Source organism: Corvus brachyrhynchos, unplaced genomic scaffold (genome assembly GCF_000691975.1).
Source record: "Corvus brachyrhynchos isolate BGI_N302 unplaced genomic scaffold, ASM69197v1 scaffold44, whole genome shotgun sequence".
Classification (NCBI taxonomy): domain Eukaryota; kingdom Metazoa; phylum Chordata; class Aves; order Passeriformes; family Corvidae; genus Corvus; species Corvus brachyrhynchos.
Genome location: NW_008238359.1, coordinates 4,404,365 through 4,427,576, shown reverse-complemented (window position 1 = coordinate 4,427,576; position 23,212 = coordinate 4,404,365). Strand labels below are relative to the sequence as shown.

Below are 23,212 nucleotides of genomic sequence, written 5' to 3'. Positions count from 1 at the left end.
GCCATCAGGATGTTCTTCCAACGACACCAGCCTTTGGAACATCTCTGCATTCAAAATAAAACCCACCTAGTTATCCATGCAATATTGTCACCAGCAGCAGCTTAACACAGACCAACACCGTTATGAAGAGAACTCGGGGTCATTCTTCATGTTGAACCAGAGGATGCGCACAAAGAAAAGCAGCTGGTGTGTGCAATAACCCTACTCTCTCTTTATACTATGAATTCTTGAATTTCTTTGTCATGTTTTCACTCATTTTACTATTTAATTCCCACCTGCCCCTGACTGGTAAAAAACAACACAACTCCTCCAGTGCACCTCTGTACCAAAATGGATCCCTGGCACATGTGAAACAAGCACCTCCTCCTGCACAAAGGGAACTCTCTGCTCAAGCCACGGGGAAGCGCACGAGCACTCTGCCAGCAGCACTCAGGGCTCTGCTGCTAACGGGGAACTCCGAACATTGTCCTGATGAGATGGTAAATACCAGGCAGCACCAGTTCCTTCTCCCTAGCTGCAGCAAGTACCACATGAGCTGGTTCCATTTCCAATGGACTGAAGCAAAAACATTCAGCCAGCCTTTAAACTGCTGAAGTTAAATACACAGTTTCCAAGTCACTTCCACAGTGCTTCCAACTCAACAAGATTTGGTTTTATTTCCTTCAGAAACAGTTCTAGCCATGTTAATAAAACTTGAATTAGAACTTTATTTTTGTTGCATATCACAAACACCAGCATCTCCCCAGAAAAATGGACAATACCTAAGTTGTTCTACAAGAAATCCTGGAGAGAGAGCTCTGCAAAGGGATCCTTTCCTGAGGCTCTGTGAGGACTCTGACTGGAAGGGCTGGATGCTGCAGACAGCTAGTAAGAAAGACGACAGAGAAAGGGAAAGAAAAAGAAAACAAGGTCTCAGAATGACAGAATATGAAAGCTGAACGTGTAATGAAAGGACAAGGGAGGTTAAGAGGCAAACTTGGCAGAAATCAACTATTAAAACAAGGTGTTTGGTCATATGGGAAACAAAGCCTCTTCAATGGTTGGTGTAATGCAGAAACAAGCTGGACATGACCCTCCAGAAAGGAAATGCCAGTAGCATTTGCCAAACAAGCAGATAACCTCACACTTTCACAGCAGTTTTCTTCAAAAGAAGAAACAAAACATTCAGCCTGATTCCTGTGAAACAGGTTAGTTCTCTCCCTGCTTTACTGGGAAAACTACAGCCTAGCAGGGAGAGATGATGCTGGGGGTCTGGCCAGAGCATGGCAGCTTTCCAGATGGTTTCTCCAGAAGGAATAGCTCTCAGCATATTTTCATGTCATAGCAGGATGCCTATAAAAAGAGGCTGGACAGCAGATAATAGATAATTCTCAATTTGGGACCTAGAAGGAGAACATGGGATATACTCTGTGAGTAGGAGGAAAAAAAAAAAAAAGGAAAAAAGATGAGTTTCAACTGCTACTGTGGCCGTTTTAGGTGAGAAATGAAGACTGTGACTGAGTCTGTACACTCATAAAAATTGCACCCTACAGCCATGTACCTAAAGCACCACACCACAAACTCAGTCATATAAAGCACATAAATTAGAGGTGGGTAATATTGGCATTCCAGCTGCTGCTGCTGGGAAGGACCAATAATCTGGAGGCTGTACTTGCAGGAGTATCTGCTATTTGTTGATTTTTCCTTCTGTGTTAGTACTTCTCCCGTTATAAATGGTGATTTATTAAATCCTATTTGCCCTCCCTCTGGGTAGAACATGCATGTTTTTGCAGTTACAAATCAAAGTCAGCATCCTCCAGTTTGGGTTCTTCACTGGAACAGTTTGTTCAGAACCGAGTCACTTGCACTCCATGCCCATGGCAAAAAACATTCCATGAAGATCTTTCCCTTTGGAAATGCCAGGCACCTGCCGACCTATGCATGACAGGGCATCTGCTTATGGGATTTGCTTGCAGAAGTACTCAGAATGGAAATACTGCCATTGCATGTTTAAATTATTCACATGAATGTCTATCTCAGAAACCACATGAGCAGAAGGACTTCTTCAGGATCAGTACATGCTTGATCTACATTGGAATCTTCATCTCCTCCCGAAACTCCACTCCCAACGGGGTACTCAGATCCAGTCACCATAAATAGATTATGGAAAAGTCATGAGAGAGAATGGGAAATGCTTGAGAAGCAGTTTCAGAATGTCAGAATTTCCCCTCTTAAACCTGGTTCTTCCCTTTGGAAAGCCATAGCCCAGCACATCCCACCACTCTCCAGGATTTGAGGCAGACTAGTGATACGGTCCAATAGTCCTAACTTCAGCAAGACATGCCTACTGCCATTTGATTTCAGGAGACATTCTTCCTCTTCATGGTCAAATGCCTTGAAGTCACATATTAAAAGTCCTAGCAAACTAAGTTGGCAAATCTCCAACTCATATCAAGTCCAAAGTAATGTCCCAGTTTGAAAGCAGTGTGGAAGACTGGTAGGTTAGAATCACTTGTGCAACATCAGCATGTAACCAGACATAGGGGAAATTTCAGGAAGCCTGTTCAGGTTAAAATCTGAGAAAAAAACCTGACAACACTATTACCTAGATGCCACAGTTAAATTCCAACAAGACACAGCATCCTGCAGTAAATACACATTTTAACAAGATTTCTCTAATTATTAAAAAGGATGCCTAAAAAAAATACATGGTCCTACATTGCACCTCTCCAGATTACTGTTTATAAACAGATCTGAAAACCAGGACCAACCTTAGCAGTTTCTAAGGAGAAGCATTTAAAACAACAGCACTGCCCATCCATTTCTCTAGTGCTGATCTAACTGGAGCAGAGAATTTGGTGCCCCTATTGCCCAGAGCTTGTGTGATGTGAAATGCACTGCACTGCTCAGACAGCTCAGTCTCACCTCCAACATCAGCCTCACTTCTCACTGCCTCCAACAAAGGCAAAGCTCCCTGAACTCACAGTAAAACCTAAGAACCACAAGCGAGCACTGGGCTGATTCCCATCATTAGCTACATTCTGGCTTCCCATGAAACAAGTCTGTCCAGTTGTTTTAGCATATATTTTAGGGGTAATGTGACAAAGCAAGCATCTGTAAGGTCTACTTTCTGGCATAAATCTGTCCTGAACTTCATACCCTCTTTCCTATAGTTTCAAACACTCCTCAAAAAAACCCCGCCTACACCCAGCCAAAAAACAACCACAAAACACAGCCACCCTCCAAACCAACTTACTCATTTGCACATTTACTATTCTCCATCACCCAGGTGATCACTCCTGCTACTTGCCCTGTACAACTGGCTGTGTTAACAACTGCAGTGTTACAACAGATGTTAGCAGGAGGCTGAGTGGTTTCTTTATTCTATTTTAAATACTAAATTTTGCACTACCCATCTGCTTCCCCCTCCTAAGGCTATGTCCTTCTGGGGACAACCACACCAGAACATGTGACATGTGAAGGCACACGGATTTGTCATGACTGTACCATTTTATATTGGCCAACACAACATCATTGCTGGTTTAACAGTCAAGCCCAGCTGCTGCACATTGCAACACTCAGGCCTTGGGATGGGCAGCTACATTCCAGCCCCTGTACATCAGTCAGAGCCGGCTTGTCTGGAACATTCTGCATTTGCTGTACTGTATCACATCCGCCATCCCTCTGCTTGAACCACTGATTCAGCCTGCCCCCTCCTCAGACATACACACACACTTCCCCCTCACCAGCTACAATGTAGTCAACTCCAACCATTCTCACTGCTCTGGATAGCACCATGGAATAGTTTGCAGTGAGTAATGCCCACTGTTTTATCATGATGAAAACTTATTTCTTTCTCAGGCAGGAAATACTGACCCTAATGCAGGATAAATATTTTCAAAGAAAAATTACACACCTTTCAAACCTATGAATGCCTTCTGCACTCAGATTTTCAAAGAAGCGACTGTTCTAGTTCCATTCTCAATTATTTTAAATTATTTTGCCCTTAAAAACCGAACTACCCTTGCTCTTAACTGCAACAATTAGGAAAAAAAGTTGCAAGCACGTAAAGAGAACACTTGGAAGAGAAGCAAAACAGGTATATCTAGAGATAGAAAAAATGTATTTATTAAGACTAATCCTTGAGAGTATCAAGTTAGGAACAACAGCTTAATTCATACAGAAACTGGACAACATTAAGACACCTATTTTCCCAGTCTGTTCTCAACTCACTACAACTTGGCAACAAAATTTTTGGCAACAACTTCATATCTGTCATCATGCTTTTAAGTACCTTCAGCTTCCTTTACTGTAGACAACACCCAAGATCTATTGGGAGACTGGAGGTGATATAATCTGGTGCTTTAAAAGTAAATACGAAAACCAATTTTGTTTTTGGCAGTGATGATGCCATGGACAAAACCAATATTAGAATAATGGTGTTTACAGTGATCCATGTGGACAGTCTGAGCTCTGCACCTTTCAGATAACCATTATTTATTCTGTAAGATTTGTTTACTTACCCCAAGAACACACATTTCTATTTCTTTTACTTTCCTTTTTCTATTTCTGGCACAACAAGAGTAATGACTAAACTTAAACTGCAAAATACACCCTCAGAAGAGCCTCAAGACTTAGCACACAGTAAGCTCAGTGTGATAAAAGTGTAATTCCCCTCCGTGGCTTTACATCAATAAACTCGGCTGTGTATGGGGAAGCTCTCACATGCAGCCCTTGTTTCATTTAAGATGCTTTACTGATGTCAGGCTTCTGAAAACTCAACACCTTCCAGCAACACAGACTGTGTGTCTCAGGGAAAACCCTTCTTGGTCACAGCAAATGCTGACTCAAAGGGTGTGTTTTCAATGAAATTAATTCTCACAGGAGCCAAACACTGTCAGATAAGAGACTAAATATAGCTCTACACACCTCACTTGTGACTAATTCCTCTTTCTCCTGTTCTGACAGCCAGCTGGGATTCAACCTAGGCCACGCCCTGCAATGTCAAATGAAGCAGAAAGGCTCACTGAGGTATTCAGACCCATGTACCTGCTCATAACTGCATCAGGCAGGTAGGCAGGTTTTATTTTTCAAGGATTGCTTCAAAAATTTTTTTTTTTATGTAGGAAAAATTCCTATCCTTGAGGATTCTTTTACTTCGTCAGTATTTAAAAACTATCATAAACACTATTTGTCCTCTTGAAATGGTATAAAACCCATGTCAAAAATATCAAATCATTTAAGTGACAGTGAAGGTGAAAAGCAGCTCTCAGAAGTCCAAGAAAAAGTCAGTTGAGAACTGCATTTCCAGCTAAAGAAATTTAACAGCATCCCTTTCAGAAAAAGCTATTAAAAAAAAAGATACTAAAAAAAAACTATCCACCAGGCCGTATTTTAAAGAAGACAATGGACACACTGCCCACTGGCAGCACACAGCAGAATATCCTTTCTTGTTAAAGGATCACACGGAGGCACTGAAAAATGCTTGAGAGGCTCTTTTTAGTTCCAGCTTACTGCTGAATTCTCTTCCCTCCACAGTCTAGTCCCAAACCCTGCACTTACACCAACCTATACCTAAGTGAAGTTATACATGAATGCTTTCAAACAGTCACCTATAGAGACAGAGCTCTTTATAGTGAGATCAAAATACAGGCACAATATATTTCATTTTTCAAATAGAAGTCTGAGGTACAGAGTGAACTTTGAAAAAGAAACATCTGATGGCTAAGTAAAACCACACTGTTAATCCTGGAGCTTCAGTCTGCCAGCTAAACTTGGCTCTGCCTCTAACTGCAGTTCACAAACACAAAGTCTTAATGATCTCAGAATTTTCCAAAAATAGTATGAATGTGTTCAAGGTTATCTATCCTCTTTATCCTATTTTTTAAAATGTTTTTCCTACTGTAAAAAAAGCTCCCCTCTTTTCAGATGCCTATTGGGTTATAAAAGTGAGTTCAGATAGAAATTTCCCAGTGACAGACATTTGTAAAACAAACCAGTAACAGGTATGTATTTAACTCCAGTATTGATGCAGTCAATTCAGAGTGGCCCTTCAGCACACTCATTCCAGTGGTTTAGGTAATGAATCTGGACACAACACATCCCCAGAAACAGGTAACCAGGGGATTTTAAGGAACACTCCATTTAAGGTAGCACTTAACAGGCAAAAGCCAGGTAGATTGGTATTGGCTATTGCACATCTTCACTGTGCTGCAAATGCAGTCTCCTGCAAAACCATGGAGGAACACAAAACCCACTGGAGACCACCATGGTTAAAACTAGATGGATGTGTCATGTGCCTCCCACTGAGATGGTCAGGAACAACAACATGGTGTTGGGTTGAGGTTTCACCAAGATTAGTTCCACAATCTTTTCAAAACCATCTAATGCAGTCATGGACATAAAAGGCTACACACACCCTGTTCGGCCCCTGCAAATGCTGTAATAAAAGCACACACCTTGCACCTTGGCTACTTTATAATCTGATGCTTTTAAGTGTAACAAGGGAAAGAACAGTGACACAAATACTTAAGAAAAAGCTGTAATAGCCAATCTCACAAAGCCACACTCTTGAGGGTAAAGCAGCATGGAACATGACTTTGGGGAAAAAGCCCATCTTCAGCAAAGAGCACAGACATCAACTTTTCTTGTCCTTTGTCATTGTCACATTCCCAGAAAAACAATGCCTGAAAAAAACCTACCCTCTTTGCTTTGGTAACACAAACTTGCTGCTGCCAACATGGATACAAAGCAGATAGGAAGCAAGCCTCCCATGAACCGCTGGGGTTGTGAATAATTTGTCCAACACAAATAAGAAACAATTATATCTATGTAAAAAATTAACATATTAAATATACTTTTAAAGAAACTGCCTCATGTGTAATTCATTCCCAGCACCAATAATTTGAATATACACACCTGTGCTCCCGGTACAGGGCCAAAGGGATTTGGTGGTCTCATGACTGGCTGACTGTATATCAAAGTTGGCTGTGTCATTACTGGTATGCCTCCCATCTGTGATGGCTGAAAAAACACAGACAGCATGAAATCACACACAGCATTAATACATTGCAAGTCTTTATGGAAATAAAGGAAAATGGCAAAATGGGTGAAAAGTCTTGGTCATATTTGAGATACGCAATCACGTGAGATCCTTCTACAATATTCTGCAAAGAAGGTTACCAGAAAGGAACATTAGAACCTTTCCAAGGAATTCTCTCAATAACAACTGAGCCCATTCAATAGTGCTGCAAAGATCCGAAGCACTAAAACACTTGTTAGACAAGGATTTGTGCTGGTCCTTCTGGCTCTCAAAAGCGAGGTCAGACAGCACTTCCCTGACTGCCTCTGACAGCACAAGCACAGTTTTACAGATAGCAGTGCAGTGCTGGTAGAGTTCAAGACAAAACTGAAAACTGAGAGCTGTATGTGCAATTAATGTTAAGTCATTATGCAATCAAAGTGTTACCAACACTCCAGCTGAGCCAAATTACGAGTTTAATGTGTATTAATGGCCTTACAAGTCAGGTTATATTTAACACAGATGCCCATCTCTGGCACCGCTTTTGGCATTCCCCTCAGGCTTGGGTTGACAGCCAGCAGCAGTCCTACTGAAGCAATCCCCATTCCAGGCAGCTTTTCCCAGACTAATCCTGGTGGTGGTGGTATTCCTCCTATCATGCCAACCAGCTGTTTGGGCAATCACAGGGTGAACCCATTCAAGAAACTGACTCTGATGAAAACACCCTATAAAAAAATGTAAGAACAACTCAACAACTGCTGGCCCAAGGAAGACACAGGAAGCAGCAGCCAGGGAATGCCCAGGCACAGCGCTATGGCTCTAAGGAAGCTGCCTGTCCCAGCATGCTCACACCAAGGGAAAAGCCTGCACTTAGAGAAGACCATCCTCAGAACTATGGTCCCCACTGCTTTTAGGAAAAAGGTTTTACAGCAAGGGTTGTAAATTGAGTCAACATTTCAGAGATTCTTCATGGTAAATGTCCTGCATAAAGTCTGAATGAGCCAGGGCAGATTTCAGGATGTGCCATGGAGCCCACTGGTCATTCTGTAATGACCCATCTCACCCATCTGCTCAGATACTGCACATGTTTGAACAAGCAGCAGCAACTCAAGGTAACAGAGCTACAGCTCCTTAATTTCAGTGCCCATTTCATATTGGCATTTAAACCCCACAATGAAAGTTGCTTGACGTAAGAAAGATTACTTCCCGTACACCACATATGTCACCTTCCCCTGCTGCTGACTCAAGTGTAAGTGCAAAGTTTGAATCCACACTAACGTTAGTTTAACCATAACAGCTTTGATGAAGAATATGGGAGTTCATGGATGGGTAATGGGGAATGATATGATATGATATGAGATATGATACTCTCCCAAGAGGCCCTCAAGAACACAGGTGGCTACTTCTGCAGTTCACTTACTGAGCATATACAAGTTATAAGTCATTAAACAAATTTGGTTATATGATGAAACTTTTTTTTCCCCTTTAATCTGTGAGGCATTTAATAGACTAACTGCTTGAAGGAAGTTTTCTTGCCTTTTATTCACTCAGGAAAGCTGTGCTGCATCAAAATCATACTAAAAAGAAGAGCTAAGGCATATCATTTCAGAAATGTTTTAAAATTTAAGGTAAGAACAAAAATTTTCAGAGCAAAAAGCAGGAAGGTCAAGTTTATGTCAAAAGCCTTGCAGTATTGGTGTGTCACTAAGAGATCCAATTCTCAACCAAAACCACACCATATTGCAGTGTCACAAACTTGCACTTTTGTAGCATTAATCATCACAGATACTTGCTCCCAACCTCAGCAGAAGGTATTTAAGGAAGGTTTCACTTCACCAAGAAAACATTTCTGTTCTGAAAGCAGCTATTTATACTGACATGATAAACTTACTTCTATGATACACTTACTTCTATGCCAATAAAGACCACCAAGAACAGACACTCTTAATTTTCATAGAATCACGGAATGGTTTGGGTTGGAAGAGACCTTTAAGATGATCTAGTTCCATTTTAAGAAGTTTATTTAAAAAACAAGTGAAGCAAGGAAGAGCAGACAATTTCAGACAAACACCATGTAAGTGGTTCAGAAAACCAGAAGTTAATAATTTGGTGAAGAATAAATGAATGAGAGCTGAAATTCAGTCTTCAGTAGAATAGTTCAGGAAAACAAGAGCTACCAAACTATAAGCCATCAAACAATACACAGCATCTGCCTGCTTGGAGCTGTAGGAATTCCACTCACCATCACGTAGCCCATCATTCCTGTAGGCGTTGTGGCAGGATAGGCCATTACAGGGGGTGCCTGGTGTGAGAAACAGTGGTGAACTGGGAGAAGAGATCAGCTGCATACTGCAAGACATTGCTTTCTAAGGATCAACTACAGCACTCAGCTTATTATGAACAAAGCAAAGAATAGGATTTTCAGTCTGGTGTTAAGAGCGTATCCTAATTATTTCAGATGGAATACAATACCTAACCTGAAGTTTCTGGGCCATCTTGGCAAATCTCTAATAATGTATTTTGCTTGTATCAGGTTAGGATTCTGGCTGTCTGAACTAAACTGCAAGTACCACTCTCTCAACATCCTGTTTAGAGAACACAGTACAAGACTCACAGAAGGTTGAGAGAAAAAATTCATGAAGCAGAAGCCCTTTTTTAATCCCATGAAGTACATACTTATATTCAGTATCAAAAGTAATGTTACACAAGGAGTCTTAAGAGAGAATTTAAAAGACTGAAAGACCAAATGACCATTGCTTCTGCTGACACTTAAAGGAATTCACTTTAGCCAGGATGGACACACTAAGGGGATTCTCCTAGCAGGCTTTGATATAAATTAGACTCTCACAAGAATAGCCAGTTTGCATTCCCTCTCCCTCACTCACTTCATTCACTGCATTTGAACATGCTAAAAGTCCTAAGTACTTGGCAGATATGTTTATATCACCCTGATGTACTTACTGCACTTTTATGAAGGCACAGTACAATTGCTGACAACAGACAAAACCTGGGTGAACTTATGGTTTGTAAACAGCTTGGCAATATATATGTAGAAAAACAGCTGATAACTCTCAGAAATATAAAGACAGTTCTTCATCTCTTTCCTATATTCTTTATTCTACAGTTTAATATCCACTTCCTAAATTAATATTAACTATTACGAGGACAAAAAAGTTGGATTTTTTTCCAGACTAAACTAGTGCTTACAGATATTCAGACAGCTTGCTGTCTATTCACTCCACCTCCTGTTAGTCTCCCCTTTTAGAAAAAAACCGAGTAATTTTCATGCTTTTGCTGGGGGGATTTCTATTCAAGACAAATACCATAAGCATTTCTTGGTACACAGACATTACTGTTACAGAAAAGAGGCAAATGATAAACCATTAATCATACTGGATTAATTAAAGCAGATAAATTGTTTCATCACAAATAGGGCATCAGGAAAGGTGCTTCTGAATTCAGTTCTAAGGTATCAGCTGCTTTTTCTTATATAGTAGAGCCAGTGCAACTGGCATTTCAATTGCCATGAGAACAGATAGAGAACCATCTGGACAGTGTATTTGCCATATATTTCAGCCACTGGGCAAAGCTATCCTTTTTTTTTTTGTGTTGCTTGTGTACACACACCTACACAAACATGCTGAACAAACTTATTGTTGAGTGCTCAAATACGGACCTACCACCCTTTAGTTACAGAGTTACCCCTGGAATAAAAATAGAATACAGGGAAAGACCAATATTACTGTTGACATAAAGAAAAAAGTCCTCTGAAATTAAAGCCTGCATTCCTCAGACAGCGAGCACAGGTTATTTCTTGCCCTCTATAAACTATCTGCATTAATTTTCTTTTTTCATATGAGCATTCATGACATATTGGTCTCTCCCCACTTAAAGAAAAATTAAAAAATCAAGATCTACCATAAATGTGGATCAAGTGCCATGTATAACAGAAGCCTGTGAGGTTTCATGCAGTTATTCAAACACAATATTTTTATCTTCATTCAGAATTCACCAAATGCATTAAAGGCAGCACAGACACATACCCCAGCTCTCTGGCAGCAGATGGTACAGTTTAAAGCAAGGAAAAATAATCTTGGTATTTCCCATGCCATCATTCGAGTCAAGAGCCTGCACACCACCTATGAAGTTTGTGTATGCTAGGAAAAGCTCAATTTTTGGCACACCAAAGATTTTCAAATGAGAAATGTGTAAATAGCGAGGAGGTTATGAGATTCTGCAACAGCAGTGGTTAATATCAGCATGCCAGTCGATTGCAAAAAGGCTGTGGCTTGTTTCACTTACGTATTGTGGAAAATGCATGCCATTCTGTATTTCCCAGGGAGAACAATTACATAATGCAATAACACTGGATTAGAAGCAAATACTTACACAACAGAATATACACAGATAGCATTTTAGTTCACAAATACATTAAATGTTTACTCCAACACATTCTTGTAATTCAAGTCATTCACTGAGACAACACACCTGTGATACTGTCATTGTTATTAGGTTTGACACTGGTTTGCATAGCCCATTTATTTGGTATATGCCTTTTTTACCAACGATTTTCAAAAGCATATTTATTTAGCAAGCAGCAGCAACTCCACAATAAATGGACCAGCAGAGGAAAACAAAGCTTTTTTTACCCCCCCTCATTATTTCTTTTTCAAGTTTTTTATGTTTATAGAACAGTTTCACAGGAAGTGTCTTAACAGTACCTCAATAATAAAAGCTGTTAAATGTAATGACTTATCACAAGATGTAGATATAAGACATGAGTTATTAAACAGATTCAAGCACACAGGTAAACTCAAACCACCAGTCACTAAAGCAGGTAAGTAGTTACAATTTCTTCAATATCTACACACTCCAGTAAGATCCACAAACATATTTCTCCCTAAATAAATGTAGTGAGTTGAGAGGTGACATCTGGTAGGGAAGAGGTGGTGGATCCAGGGAGACAAGTTCTGTCTTTCCAAATCTACAATGCTGCATTACTACACAGCAGATTCAACCTCCCCCAGCCCCCAGTCAGAGCCAGATGCCATAAATCCTTGGGGGCAGTTTGTTACCTGTTCTGTCCATGTACAGTTCTCCAGGTCATTGGTGAAAGGGTGAGTAGGATTTACATGTAAAAATGTTCTGTGAACATTGTGAAAACTACTTCTGTAAAGTCTAAACATGTACCTCCTACACTGCTACCCCAAAATCCTTGCCAATATTATCTGTTAAAATAGACACGAACTTGCTCATCAAAACTGGCACGGATTAAAAGCAACTGCACACACTGGGGCAGGAAAGCAGTAGTTATGTACATTAAGAAAGCTGTAGCCTCTGACATCTTTGCAAGTATCAGTGGCGCCAGTTCCCACCCCCGGGGCAGGCCAAGCTACAACATAATGATGCATCACCTATCAGTGCACCCAAAGGGCACTTTCACACTTCTGCTTTTCTAGACTGCAAAGTGCCTCCTCCCTCCTTGGAATTCAGAGTTTTATGTCATAAACTCAGAGAATGGTTTGGGTTGCAAAGCACTTTGATGATCACCTAGTTTCAACCACCCTGCCATGGGCAGGGACACCTTCCACTAGACCAGGTTGCTCAAAGGCCCATCCATCCTGGCCTTGAACACTTCCAGGAACTGGGGCATCCACAGCTTCTCTGGGAAACCTGTGCCAGTGCCTCACCACACTCACAGTAAAGAATTTCTTCCTAACTAAAGCTGACATCTGTCAGTTCAAAGCCACTGCCCCTTGTCCTGTCTCTACATGCACTTGAAAAGTCCAATGAGTGAAACCCAGAGGCCCCTGCCACACCATGTGAGAGGCTGCTCAAACACTACTGAAGTTTGTACTAAACCTTCACATCACATCACAAACTATTTACTAGAATCACATAGCCAAGAAAAACAAATCCCAGCAATACACACCTCCAACTGACCATTTCTTCAATTTTCTATTACCCTTTTACTGCAGCTATAGGCCATTTTCAAATTCATCCATTACACATCACCCTGCAGATCTAAATTGCAGGGAACTCACTATTTTAAAATAAGCATTTGCTTACCAACGTTGGAGCATTCCATGCAGTTGTAGGTGCAATCTTGGGTTGCCAGTTGGAACCACCTGTCAGTTTCTTTTCACCTGGCTGAGTCCAGTTTACATCACTTCAAATAAATTTTTAAAAAAATTGTTAGAAAACATTGGACTTTCTTATAAGACTTCCTCAGGTGAACACCGTTTCCACTTGGGAATGAGGCTTCTTTTATTAATGAAGCTCATTTAGCAAAGGAGTCGATAAAAAGTTTTGTGACAACGTTTTGGCTTGGAAAAGTAAGAAGCTGTTCAGCATGAGCCCCCTCAGCATCTCAGTCAAGTTGCCCAGAATAGGTAAGTTAGTGTTATCTGACTTTGGTCAAGACATTTGAGTTAGACTTAAAGACAGAATATTAGGATTTCTGAATGATTTCAGAGTTGGCACAGATAGTCCCAATAAGCTTGAAATTTCCCAATCCCATTTCTCAGCTTTGCTGCTAGAGCAGATGTCCACTACCCTTGAACACACACACCCTGCTTCAAAATTCATTTGTCTAAAGGTCAGCCTCAAGACCGAGGTTGCAGTTTCACAATCTTTAATACTGCTCTGCTCACACTCAGATCACACCAAGTATTTAATGAGTGCTATGATTACCTGCAACAACTACAAAGAAACATTTTGATGAACTAATTTTTTTAATATACCTAAAGTCTGAAAGCACTTAGAGACAGGACACCTTGCCTGCTGCTATCACTGTCACTACCACTCAGTCTACAGTCACCTTCCAACAGATCTCAACAATTCATTATACCTTGTACAAGAAGTACAATCCCACACATGCTCTAAAGGCTAACATTATGTTGCTATGCACAGGTTTCAACATGTACAGCCACGAAAATTTACTATCATGAAAATCCAAATGCTCAACTTCTGATTAAGCATACTCACTTTTTAGTAGTTCCATTTCCAATGCCCAAATCTGTCACAAGGGAGAAGAAGAGACTACTGAAATTCTGTTTGTTTAAAAGAAATCAGTAAGTATTTACAAGTTAGCAGTTCCATACTTACTGCCTACAAGATTGGCTAAAGATGAATCCAGATCATCTGACACTAATTTATTAGGCGGTACTTTGGCAACTGGAAGACTCTGGTTTTGAGAGGCCACTGTTGGTTTTAGGAGACCACCTAGTTCATCAAAGCCTTGGAATGAGAAACATAAGTGATTTGAATCACAGGCCTCCCACAAATGTCATGGCATTCAATTAAACAGAAAGCAAGATCAACACAATGGCTAAAATACAAAATTTAACCTGGTGATGCTACTCTATACAAGGACAAAACTTATTATTCCTCTTGATAAAAAAGATACTATGGAAATAAGATTTCGCTTCAGTGGTTTAACCTATGTGACAATTTTACACAGAATGGATTCATAGTGACAGTAAAGCAGTCAAAACATAAAACAAAGAAAAAAATACATAAAGTGTTCCAATCTTACAAAAAAATGTACTTGCTTTTAGCAAATCACTGGCCTACAAAAAAAACCTGATGTCAAGTCTAATGACAAAAGATCAGAAAATATCTACTTTCCTGATGCTCAAAAGAACAAAAAAAATCCAAATTAACAGTGTATTAACTGATCACTTTCTGAAGCAATTGTAACGTCAAAAGAGGAGGCAAGGAAGTGCCAAAAATCATGTTGCAGATACATAAAATGAAATGCAATTTTACCTCTTCCAACCACACTCTACAACAGACGTAATTTCATCTGACAGCATATAAAAATGAAGGCTGTTCACTGCGTGAAAGTTTTAATTTACAAAATATTTAAGTGAGGGAAGTCAGTATAAACATTTCAGCAGAGCGGAGAAATAGTCTGTAATGAAAAATTATTTGATTGACCTTTTAAAAACAGCTTACTTTTCTTCATCTCTGAAACTCTGTCTCAGTAGTGTAAATAAATACCAATTAAGAGATTTATACCTCAAGAATAAAATAAATTGAGGGGCACACGTCATTTATTTTAGCAAGTGTCTTACCACCAGAATCTGGGACAACATTAGAAGATTTGTTTCCAAACACAGACTCAAAGTCAACATTAAGGCCAGCTGATGGCTGTGGTTGAGCAACAGGAGATGGCGTGAACCCTGTGGGGGAAAAAAGAAAGAAATTGTATGTTTTTATACAGCATTTCCCACAAATCCACCTTTATGCAAGACAAGCCAAATAAATATTTCAGCACTGCAGAAAGACTAGGAATACCTCAGAAGTCCAGATTACACCCTGACACCGAGCAGTTTATTTGGTCTTTATTTGAAGTTACTCCTCCAAAGAAAGATTTTGTCTCAAAAGCTGGACAGACAGGCCATAAAAGACACTCCCCTGCAACTGCTTAATCTCTGGATTAATTATTGACACTTTCCTTATTCTTTTACCATATGCTTATAATAAAACTACTGAGGAAAAGTCACCATGCTTCTCCAGGAAAAGAAGCTGGCTAGTGTGGAATCTGTTTCAAGATTATCTGACTAATTATTCCCTCCATGCTTTATATTAACCCAGCAATTCTCTTAGATACAACTGGAGTAAGATCCAAACCATCCCAAAGTGCCTGAACTAGTAATGCCTTTAATTAGACACTCTTAATACTAATAATGTTCATAGCCTAGCCCTTAGCTATTTTTTGACAAACGTTTTGCAGTTGACCATGTTTTGCAGTCAAATTTATAGAAATTATGGCAAGATATGGGGAGGTACAGCCACATTTCAACTCCTAGTGCTGTCTAAACTTACTCCATTTGTCTCCCATGTATCTGTAGTGTTCTACAAATACACAATTATTTTTCAACACTGAAAATTTATTGCAGTATGAAGCATTGCAGATGATGTTCAGCAGCATTAAGTTGATAGTTCAGTAATACAGAAGGTCATAGCCATTTGTTTGTAGTATTTTTTTAGTGTTATACATGATCACACACAAGCATGTGCATCACCTCAGTGTTCAGGCAATTACAGAAGTAATTACTGCTTTATATGAAAAGCACCAAAAAAACCCCTAACAATGCCACCTTGAAAACTAGCTCTTCTGGTTTCTAACAAAAAATATGATGACATGGAGAAATGAAAGGATCACAACTACTTCAGGAGTAAAACACTGCAGTGAGTAGAAATAACTGACAAAGAACACTTCTTGGCTTTTGTTTCACTTGAGGGGCAGCACCTCATTTCAATCTTACTGTTTTTCTGAAATAAGTCACGTTTCACCCAGAAAAAATAGTAACTATGGGATGTTATTCTCGAACATAAACTTCACAGAAAAAAACCCCAAATTTGGATTACCTGTTCCTTTTTGTTTTAAAGGAACGTAAGACGCCTAACTCCATCACTAAAATTTAGACAATGTAGTTTTCATTAAAAACAAATCAAAGTAAACTGCATATAGCAAAACATGGGAAGCAGTAATGTGGGAAAAGAGAGAGTAAATAATCAACAAACCAAAATGAGTATCTTTATGACACGTATACCATCAAGTTGTAACAAGCCATTTCAGAGACTCTGAACTGCAGATAGGAATTCCTTTGATGGGATGTCCTGCAACTCTTAAAACCGTGCCTGTACCAATAGAAAACTTGACTTACAATAGCTCATATTTTGCTTTAGCAAACGGCCTCAACTGAAACAAGCTGAGTTTCCTGATGTCACGTTTTAGAAGCTTCAAGTTTTATGAAACCAAGAAGATGAGACCATCTCCAGAACAAAACAATACACAGGACTCCTTTGAATCAGCCTCTGAGAAAGACCAAATCCTGCTCTTGGTATCAACCACCAACTCAGGGCATTTTGTTTAACAGGTATTTTGAAAGGTGCGAAGGTCAATATTTTAATGGAGCTTCTTTGAGTGTCAAGACTTGACAGAAACTAACAATCCTGCTTTTTGAATATGGAACAAAGGGAACAGAACCATTTTTAGTATTTAACCTTTTGTTAAATGGCTCTCACTGATTTTTATGCAAAGACACTAAACCAAAATGTGACTTTATGGAGCTTTTAAGAACTAAGCCTTCCACAAACCATTTACTGAAGATATTCCTAAGCCTTGCATTGCAGCAATATTAACACACCCTGTTCAACCTGGTTTGGACAGCCCACAGTCTCTCTAGCAACTATCAGGACAGTGTTCCAGAATCAGCACCAGTATGGGGTTACTATGCAGACGTGACACAGCTGTACAAATGATTAGCCAGTACTTTAATGCAGCAGAGACCTCTTTCTCCTGTTCTGTTGCAAAGCTTAACACTAGTTTAGTGCACTGGTTTAAGAGTAATATAGCAACAAAATTGCCATAAGAAGCACGAACATCCCAATCCCTTTATCTTAAAAACAGTGAGGTAGAGCAAGATGAGAAGATACTTATAGACATGCATGTCTTTTACATGGTATGTAGCACAAGAGATCCTGAAATGGGGAGATACTCATTTCATGTTTAGACTAAATAAACCTTAGTTTGGCACAAACTGAAAAAATACATACCATTCGTGACCACACACCTGGCACAAGCACATGAATAGTTGGAGCCACTACAACAAGGCACTTCTGTAGTCAGTAACATGCCTACTACTTCTAGGCACACAACACATTCAAACTTCTGTGTGCGTGGTAAGGCTGTATCCCGTTACCTACCTCCAAATAGACCAGCTACAGAAGAAGGCTCATTGCGGAAATGAGAAGCATTAGGGTAAGCTTGAGGACCACAAAAAGAATCTGATAAGGAGTATCACACAAGAGAGAAAGCCAGGAAAGGAGAAGAGGGAGAGTTACAGAAAGAGAACCAAGATACACTGTTTATCTGCTATTCAAAACTTTCATTTCACATCAGTCTATAAATCCACATATAGTCTAATAACATAGAACCAATGGAATGAAATCAATACACATCAGACAGACGGTAAGAAACAAGTTTACACGATCTCTAACACAAAAGGGGAAAGCATGGTTTCAGAGGAACAGCTATATTAGGATGAAAACTTTTTTTTCCAATCAAATGCCATTTTTTACACCCTTGGAGAAAATGAGTGTAAAAGCTTCAAGGCATTTTTCTTATACCTGAAGTATATTCATATTTGGTTGCCACAAAGGGATTTAGTTGAGTAAATGGATTGTAATGATCTAAAGAACCAGAAAGAGTTATTTTAAATCCACATTCACATTATCGTAGCACCTTGATGGTGCTACAGCTAAAACTGAATCTACATTTCCCACATCAATCTGTCAGGAGGCCACCCTTTGGTTCCAGACATATCCTTAGAGCATGAGACACTGGAAGGCAATGCAATGTATCAATGCCATCCATTTCCAGTGACTTCAGAGCTGTCATGTGATAAATAAATAAAGACCAGCAAGGAGAACAAAAACCCATCAGGGTCCTTGTTCACAGCCCTGCACTGCTGCAACTTTTTGTGTGACTGCAAAACAAGTTGTACAGAGGAAACTAATTTGACTAAATAACCATCCTACTAAAACAACCAGTTGTATTTCAAATAATCATTCTACATTTACATGAACCATAAAAATTTCATTGGAAGCATGGAAAAGACAGCAATACCAACTTAAAAGTATTTTATATATATTTAAAGATATATTTATCTTGCTTTCTTTGTCTTTCCATTAAAGACAGACAGGCTAGGAAACTAGTTAGGTAAGGTGACAAAGTACAGGTAGTATGAATATCTTTAAAGAGATCATCCCTTTTGTTTTACCTCTATTAACAAGTATCAGAGGTATAAAAAAACCCTCTTTGTTCTGAGAGTCTGTACTTTTCTTTGATCAGTGCTAGTGGGGTTCAACCAGCATAAATACAGCCTGTGGTGTACAACTGTCTTTAAACTTAGCTTTGTTTAACAGAACTGACATGTAATTAATTGATTTTTTTGGCTATGAAAACAATCTTCCTATTGAAAAGTAAGCAAATTACAATGAGCTGCACCAACAAATGTTAGAAGAATTTCTAGTAAGACAGACATGCTGAACCATCTCCAAAGTAAGATGTGAACAGTTTTTAACAGGTGAGTTATTAGTTTATTGCCCCATCGCTAAACAGTCTGAGTAGATTATGCTTCAGTATTTTTCATGTTTCTTAATGACAACACGACTGGGGCAAAAGCATCCACTATCAAAAAAGAAAAAATTAAGCTCCTTTGTTTAAAAAGAACATTTCAACCCGAGGAAGAAAGTAGCAGCATTTTCTTCTCAGACATAGCAGCGTTTTACCTTAAAATTCCCAAGTGCAAGAGACTTTGTAAAACTGCACTCAAGCAACTGCTCTAACTGTAACTATGTTTCTTTACATCAGGTTAGAATCCATCTAGGCAGCCAAGCAAGGATTTTAACACCATTTTCATGGTACAGCTACTAATCAAATTCTAACACAGCACAAAACCAGCCCCAAATGACCAGCTTTTAGTTTCTGCAAGGCCCCAAAATATATTTTAGAAACTAAAATAATGTTAAAATTTTTAGGAAATAGGAAATTAGTTTAAAACGGTACTTTACCAACAAACATTTCATGTGTGGGTGTCCTACTGGTGAAAGTAGATACATCAGAAGACACAGACAGATGAGCAGCATCGTTAGTTTTTGTAAGGAAAGGATTTAGGTTTGGAATGGCATCATCAACATTATCAACAGTAGCAGAAAAAGGATCTGTTCAATTCCAGAGAGCAAGAGAAAGAAGAAAAGGGAGACCAATTTAGTTTTCTCCTCACATCTCTAAACTTGGGATGACCTAGCTAATTATTTCATTTTCAAGTTGTCCAGAATTACCTGCTCTCTACTCAAGAAAAATACTGCAGATACTAGCTACTAATTTCCTTTTTTTTTTTTTAAATTAACAACACCATCTTATAAACTGTGCTTCCTCCCGAGTGTGTTTTAGACAAAGTAACTATATTATTCCTCTAAACACAATCACTTTTTGTTTCTCACAGTCACGTCCTGACATTTGCAACAAAGTCCCTGGAGCAGAGGCCGCCTGTCAGCACTACAGAGCCCCAGGTGCTATGAGAGGATTCAACACAATAGCATCCCCAAGACAACTTTAAAAACCTGAACAAAACCAACTGAGCTGAACTTCTCCTTCTCCAAACTGTGTTTATGGATTTTTCTGTTACTGAGCATCATGAAATTTTCAAGAGCTATGATTATACCAAGGTAGCATACAGGACATAAGCACTTTCCCTGCTACTTGGGGCATCAGGAACAAAGCAGCTGCTTGTGCATACGCTGTTACCTGCAAGCAAGCAAAAGACTGCTCTGCTTTTACAGACAACAGACAGTAAGCCATGATGAGGACAATGTTCTTTACTAAATAACTGTCAGACTTTATTGGGAGGAAGGAAACACAGATCTATACAAGTGACTTCCTAAGGCACATAGGAGTTTCAAGGTTTCCCATGCATGAATGCAATTGCCAAGCTCATGTACTCCTGTAATTCAGAATCTAACAGATAAACTGGATAGAGAAGGCAGCTACAATACTTGTTGACTGAAGGAGCTGTGGTTTAGCTGCCTGGTTTCAGAGCCCACGAACCCTTGATGGAAAATTCAAGAACTCACTAGGTAGATCAGCAAGGGTTACATCTAGTCCTCCTTATCATGGTGCCTTGAATTGCAACTTACTCTTCTAGACAAAGCCACTACAGAGAAATTTCTGAAGAACAATTATAGGAAAGATGTCTTAAATACTTCAGTTCCTGGCTTCTTTTTTTTTTTTTTTTTAACCTGGCTGGTTTATGCATTTATTCACAACTCTTATAAACACTATCATGCTGCACACAGCAGTTTCAAAGTGTAAATTATTTTCTCTCCCTGAATCTGACCTCCTGATTCTTAGCTGTAAGTCTATATTGTGCTCAGTTGTACAAAAGTCCTAATGAAAACAAAATTTTAAAACTATAACTGCATTATTCTTTGCAGGTTTAACACATGCTTTGATTTGCTGCTCAAGATATGTCATTAGGTAAGACCTGACTTTTCCCCCAAACTGCTTGGCTGTGTTGCAAGAATGAGTGAAGTACCTTAAAAGACCTTTTTCTAAATCGTTCAGTCAGCAAAACGACAGTGTCCAACACTGAATAAAAGATAAGCAGAACAAGCTGCTATAATATTTGTAATATATAACAGGAATACAAAATTATGTATTGTCTTATGTATGTTTTATATAGTGGACATGCCAATCAGCCAGTCGCCTAAACCTGAGTTCTTGCTTTCAGCTACTCCTTAAAACTGCTTTCTGCTTTGAATGCCTTTTTAAAAGACATAGAACAAACAGATCTGACAATACATTGGGGCACACTATCCTTTCATCAGTTCTTCCTTGCTCTTTCTGTTGCTGCTTCACATTCTGCTGATTTTATTGGTTCTCTTTATATTATGTAAGTGGAAAAAATTCAAACAGATGTGTCAAAATGTTCATTTCCACACTGGCACATTTGTTTTGCTTCTGAAGTTTAGGTACAAACTGATAGATGGCAAATATACCAGAGACAGCTGGAATGGTCTCCAAAGAACCCCAATAAATAGTGCAGATAAAACAATATGGAAGAAGCTAAGAAGCACAGTAAGTTTTTAGTCTGAATCTACTGTCCTCTAAAATTATTTTACACATGCGCTCATCCAGAAAATTACCACAGACTACTTTCTGTTCTCAATTCCCAAGGTTGTATATGGAACTTCCTGTGTTTTGACTAAGACGACAATATAATTCAACTTTAGATTATCAAGATTTGCTCGGAAATGTAATCCACTCTCAGATTCTCTGCTTGGCTGCCTCATTCTAACCCTAGCCAGCATGTTCAATCTTGTCCAAGTCTCAGAACTTGCCAATGCTAGTAATAAAAGTAACGGAAAATTAATTGGGTTTGGGTAATTTATATTCTTACATATTCAAGTTTTAAAAATTGCTGTCAATCCTGACAGCAACACCTCAATGTTTCTAAAGCCCAATTTCATCCTTGAATACACATGGCATCTATTTGTGTCAATGGAATCACGCTGCACCTGCATGCTATCATTAGGCATTAATGATTTAGGTGCATTTACAAAAGTAGTTTGAATTTTGCAAATTTCTATCTTTAAGTTATCCAACTAGAAGTATTTTGCCTGGAAAAACAGGGACAAAGGATTTTCAGTGGCATCTCTTACAGTCTGAAATAGGTAAACTAAAAACATACAATCACAGGACCCATTCCCCAGGAGTTTAACCTTGTAAGCTTTAACATTTTTGGGAGCACGAAACTAAAGGCAGCAAACCAAATATAATGCTTTTGTAACCATTTATTGGTCTATTACACACCTAAGAGCTTCTGCATAAAATTTTTAACAGTGACTGATTTTAGCTGATTTGATACTCTTCTCAAAGTCACCATATACACCAAATACAAACATCATCATGTCAGAAAATTACCTAAGGGAAGGATGCTGTGCAGTGGTTAGAGCACAGGACTGGAAATAGTTCAGGTTCCATTCTTGGCTCTGCCACTGACTTGCCATATGACTTCAGACAAGTCAGTTAATTGCTCAGATTTCCCCATCTGTAAAATGTGGAAAGCACTTCTTATCTACCTCACCTGTGTGAAGTGAGTGTTCATGTCTGTAAGCTGAAGAGTTGGGGTTTTTTTTGATGAAAGGTAACACAAAAAATGGTGATCCCAGAATTTTAGCCTAAAATTTTAGCAGACAATCCAAAATCTTCACAGTTAATTAAGTCTAAGTATTTAGAAATGTGTCAATAGTAAGCAGATATATCAACAGCTATTACTGAAGACTCACACCACGAGCAACACAACATTGAACAAACACAGACCTTCAGGCTCAACTTTCAGGTTAATAAAGAAATGCTAAATTGTGATGTGACCTTTGAGAGGAAGGTAGCTCCCCTTTTATCTCTCACCAATGAAACAAACAACACAAGCTGAACACAGAAGGTATTGTGCAGAAAACAATCAAGATGAGCCAAACCATTTTTCTCCATTCCTAAACTCTAAGCCTATTACAGGGCTGAAATTTGTATGCCTAACTCCATACACTCCTCTCTGCATCTTTCTCCAGAGACGCTTTGTTCAGCAAAGCCAAAGAACAAGTAAACTGCTCTTATCTATTTTAGAAGCTGCCACATAT

At 39.1% G+C, this 23,212-nt stretch overlaps 1 protein-coding gene across 10 annotated transcripts in view; it reads right to left on the bottom strand.

The window, feature by feature from the left end:
* The window catches only part of PICALM (phosphatidylinositol binding clathrin assembly protein), a 40,532-nt gene that overhangs the window by 1,632 nt on the left and 15,688 nt on the right, over positions 1-23,212 (bottom strand). The window contains exons 12-22 of one of the 10 annotated variants that reach the window (XM_017735935.1): positions 19,589-19,738; positions 18,143-18,205; positions 17,720-17,800; positions 15,079-15,186; positions 14,108-14,239; positions 13,988-14,018; positions 13,070-13,169; positions 11,303-11,326; positions 9,243-9,302; positions 6,898-7,002; positions 762-864 (exon numbers count right to left, since the gene is read on the bottom strand). In XM_017735935.1, coding sequence (XP_017591424.1) covers positions 772-864; positions 6,898-7,002; positions 9,243-9,302; positions 11,303-11,326; positions 13,070-13,169; positions 13,988-14,018; positions 14,108-14,239; positions 15,079-15,186; positions 17,720-17,800; positions 18,143-18,205; positions 19,589-19,738 — 947 coding nt within the window. In that variant the 3' untranslated portion in view covers positions 762-771. The remainder of the gene's footprint in view (positions 1-761; positions 865-6,897; positions 7,003-9,242; positions 9,303-11,302; positions 11,327-13,069; positions 13,170-13,987; positions 14,019-14,107; positions 14,240-15,078; positions 15,187-17,719; positions 17,801-18,142; positions 18,206-19,588; positions 19,739-23,212) is intronic. The other 9 variants (XM_017735939.1, XM_017735937.1, XM_017735938.1 and 6 more) reach the window with 9 other exon arrangements.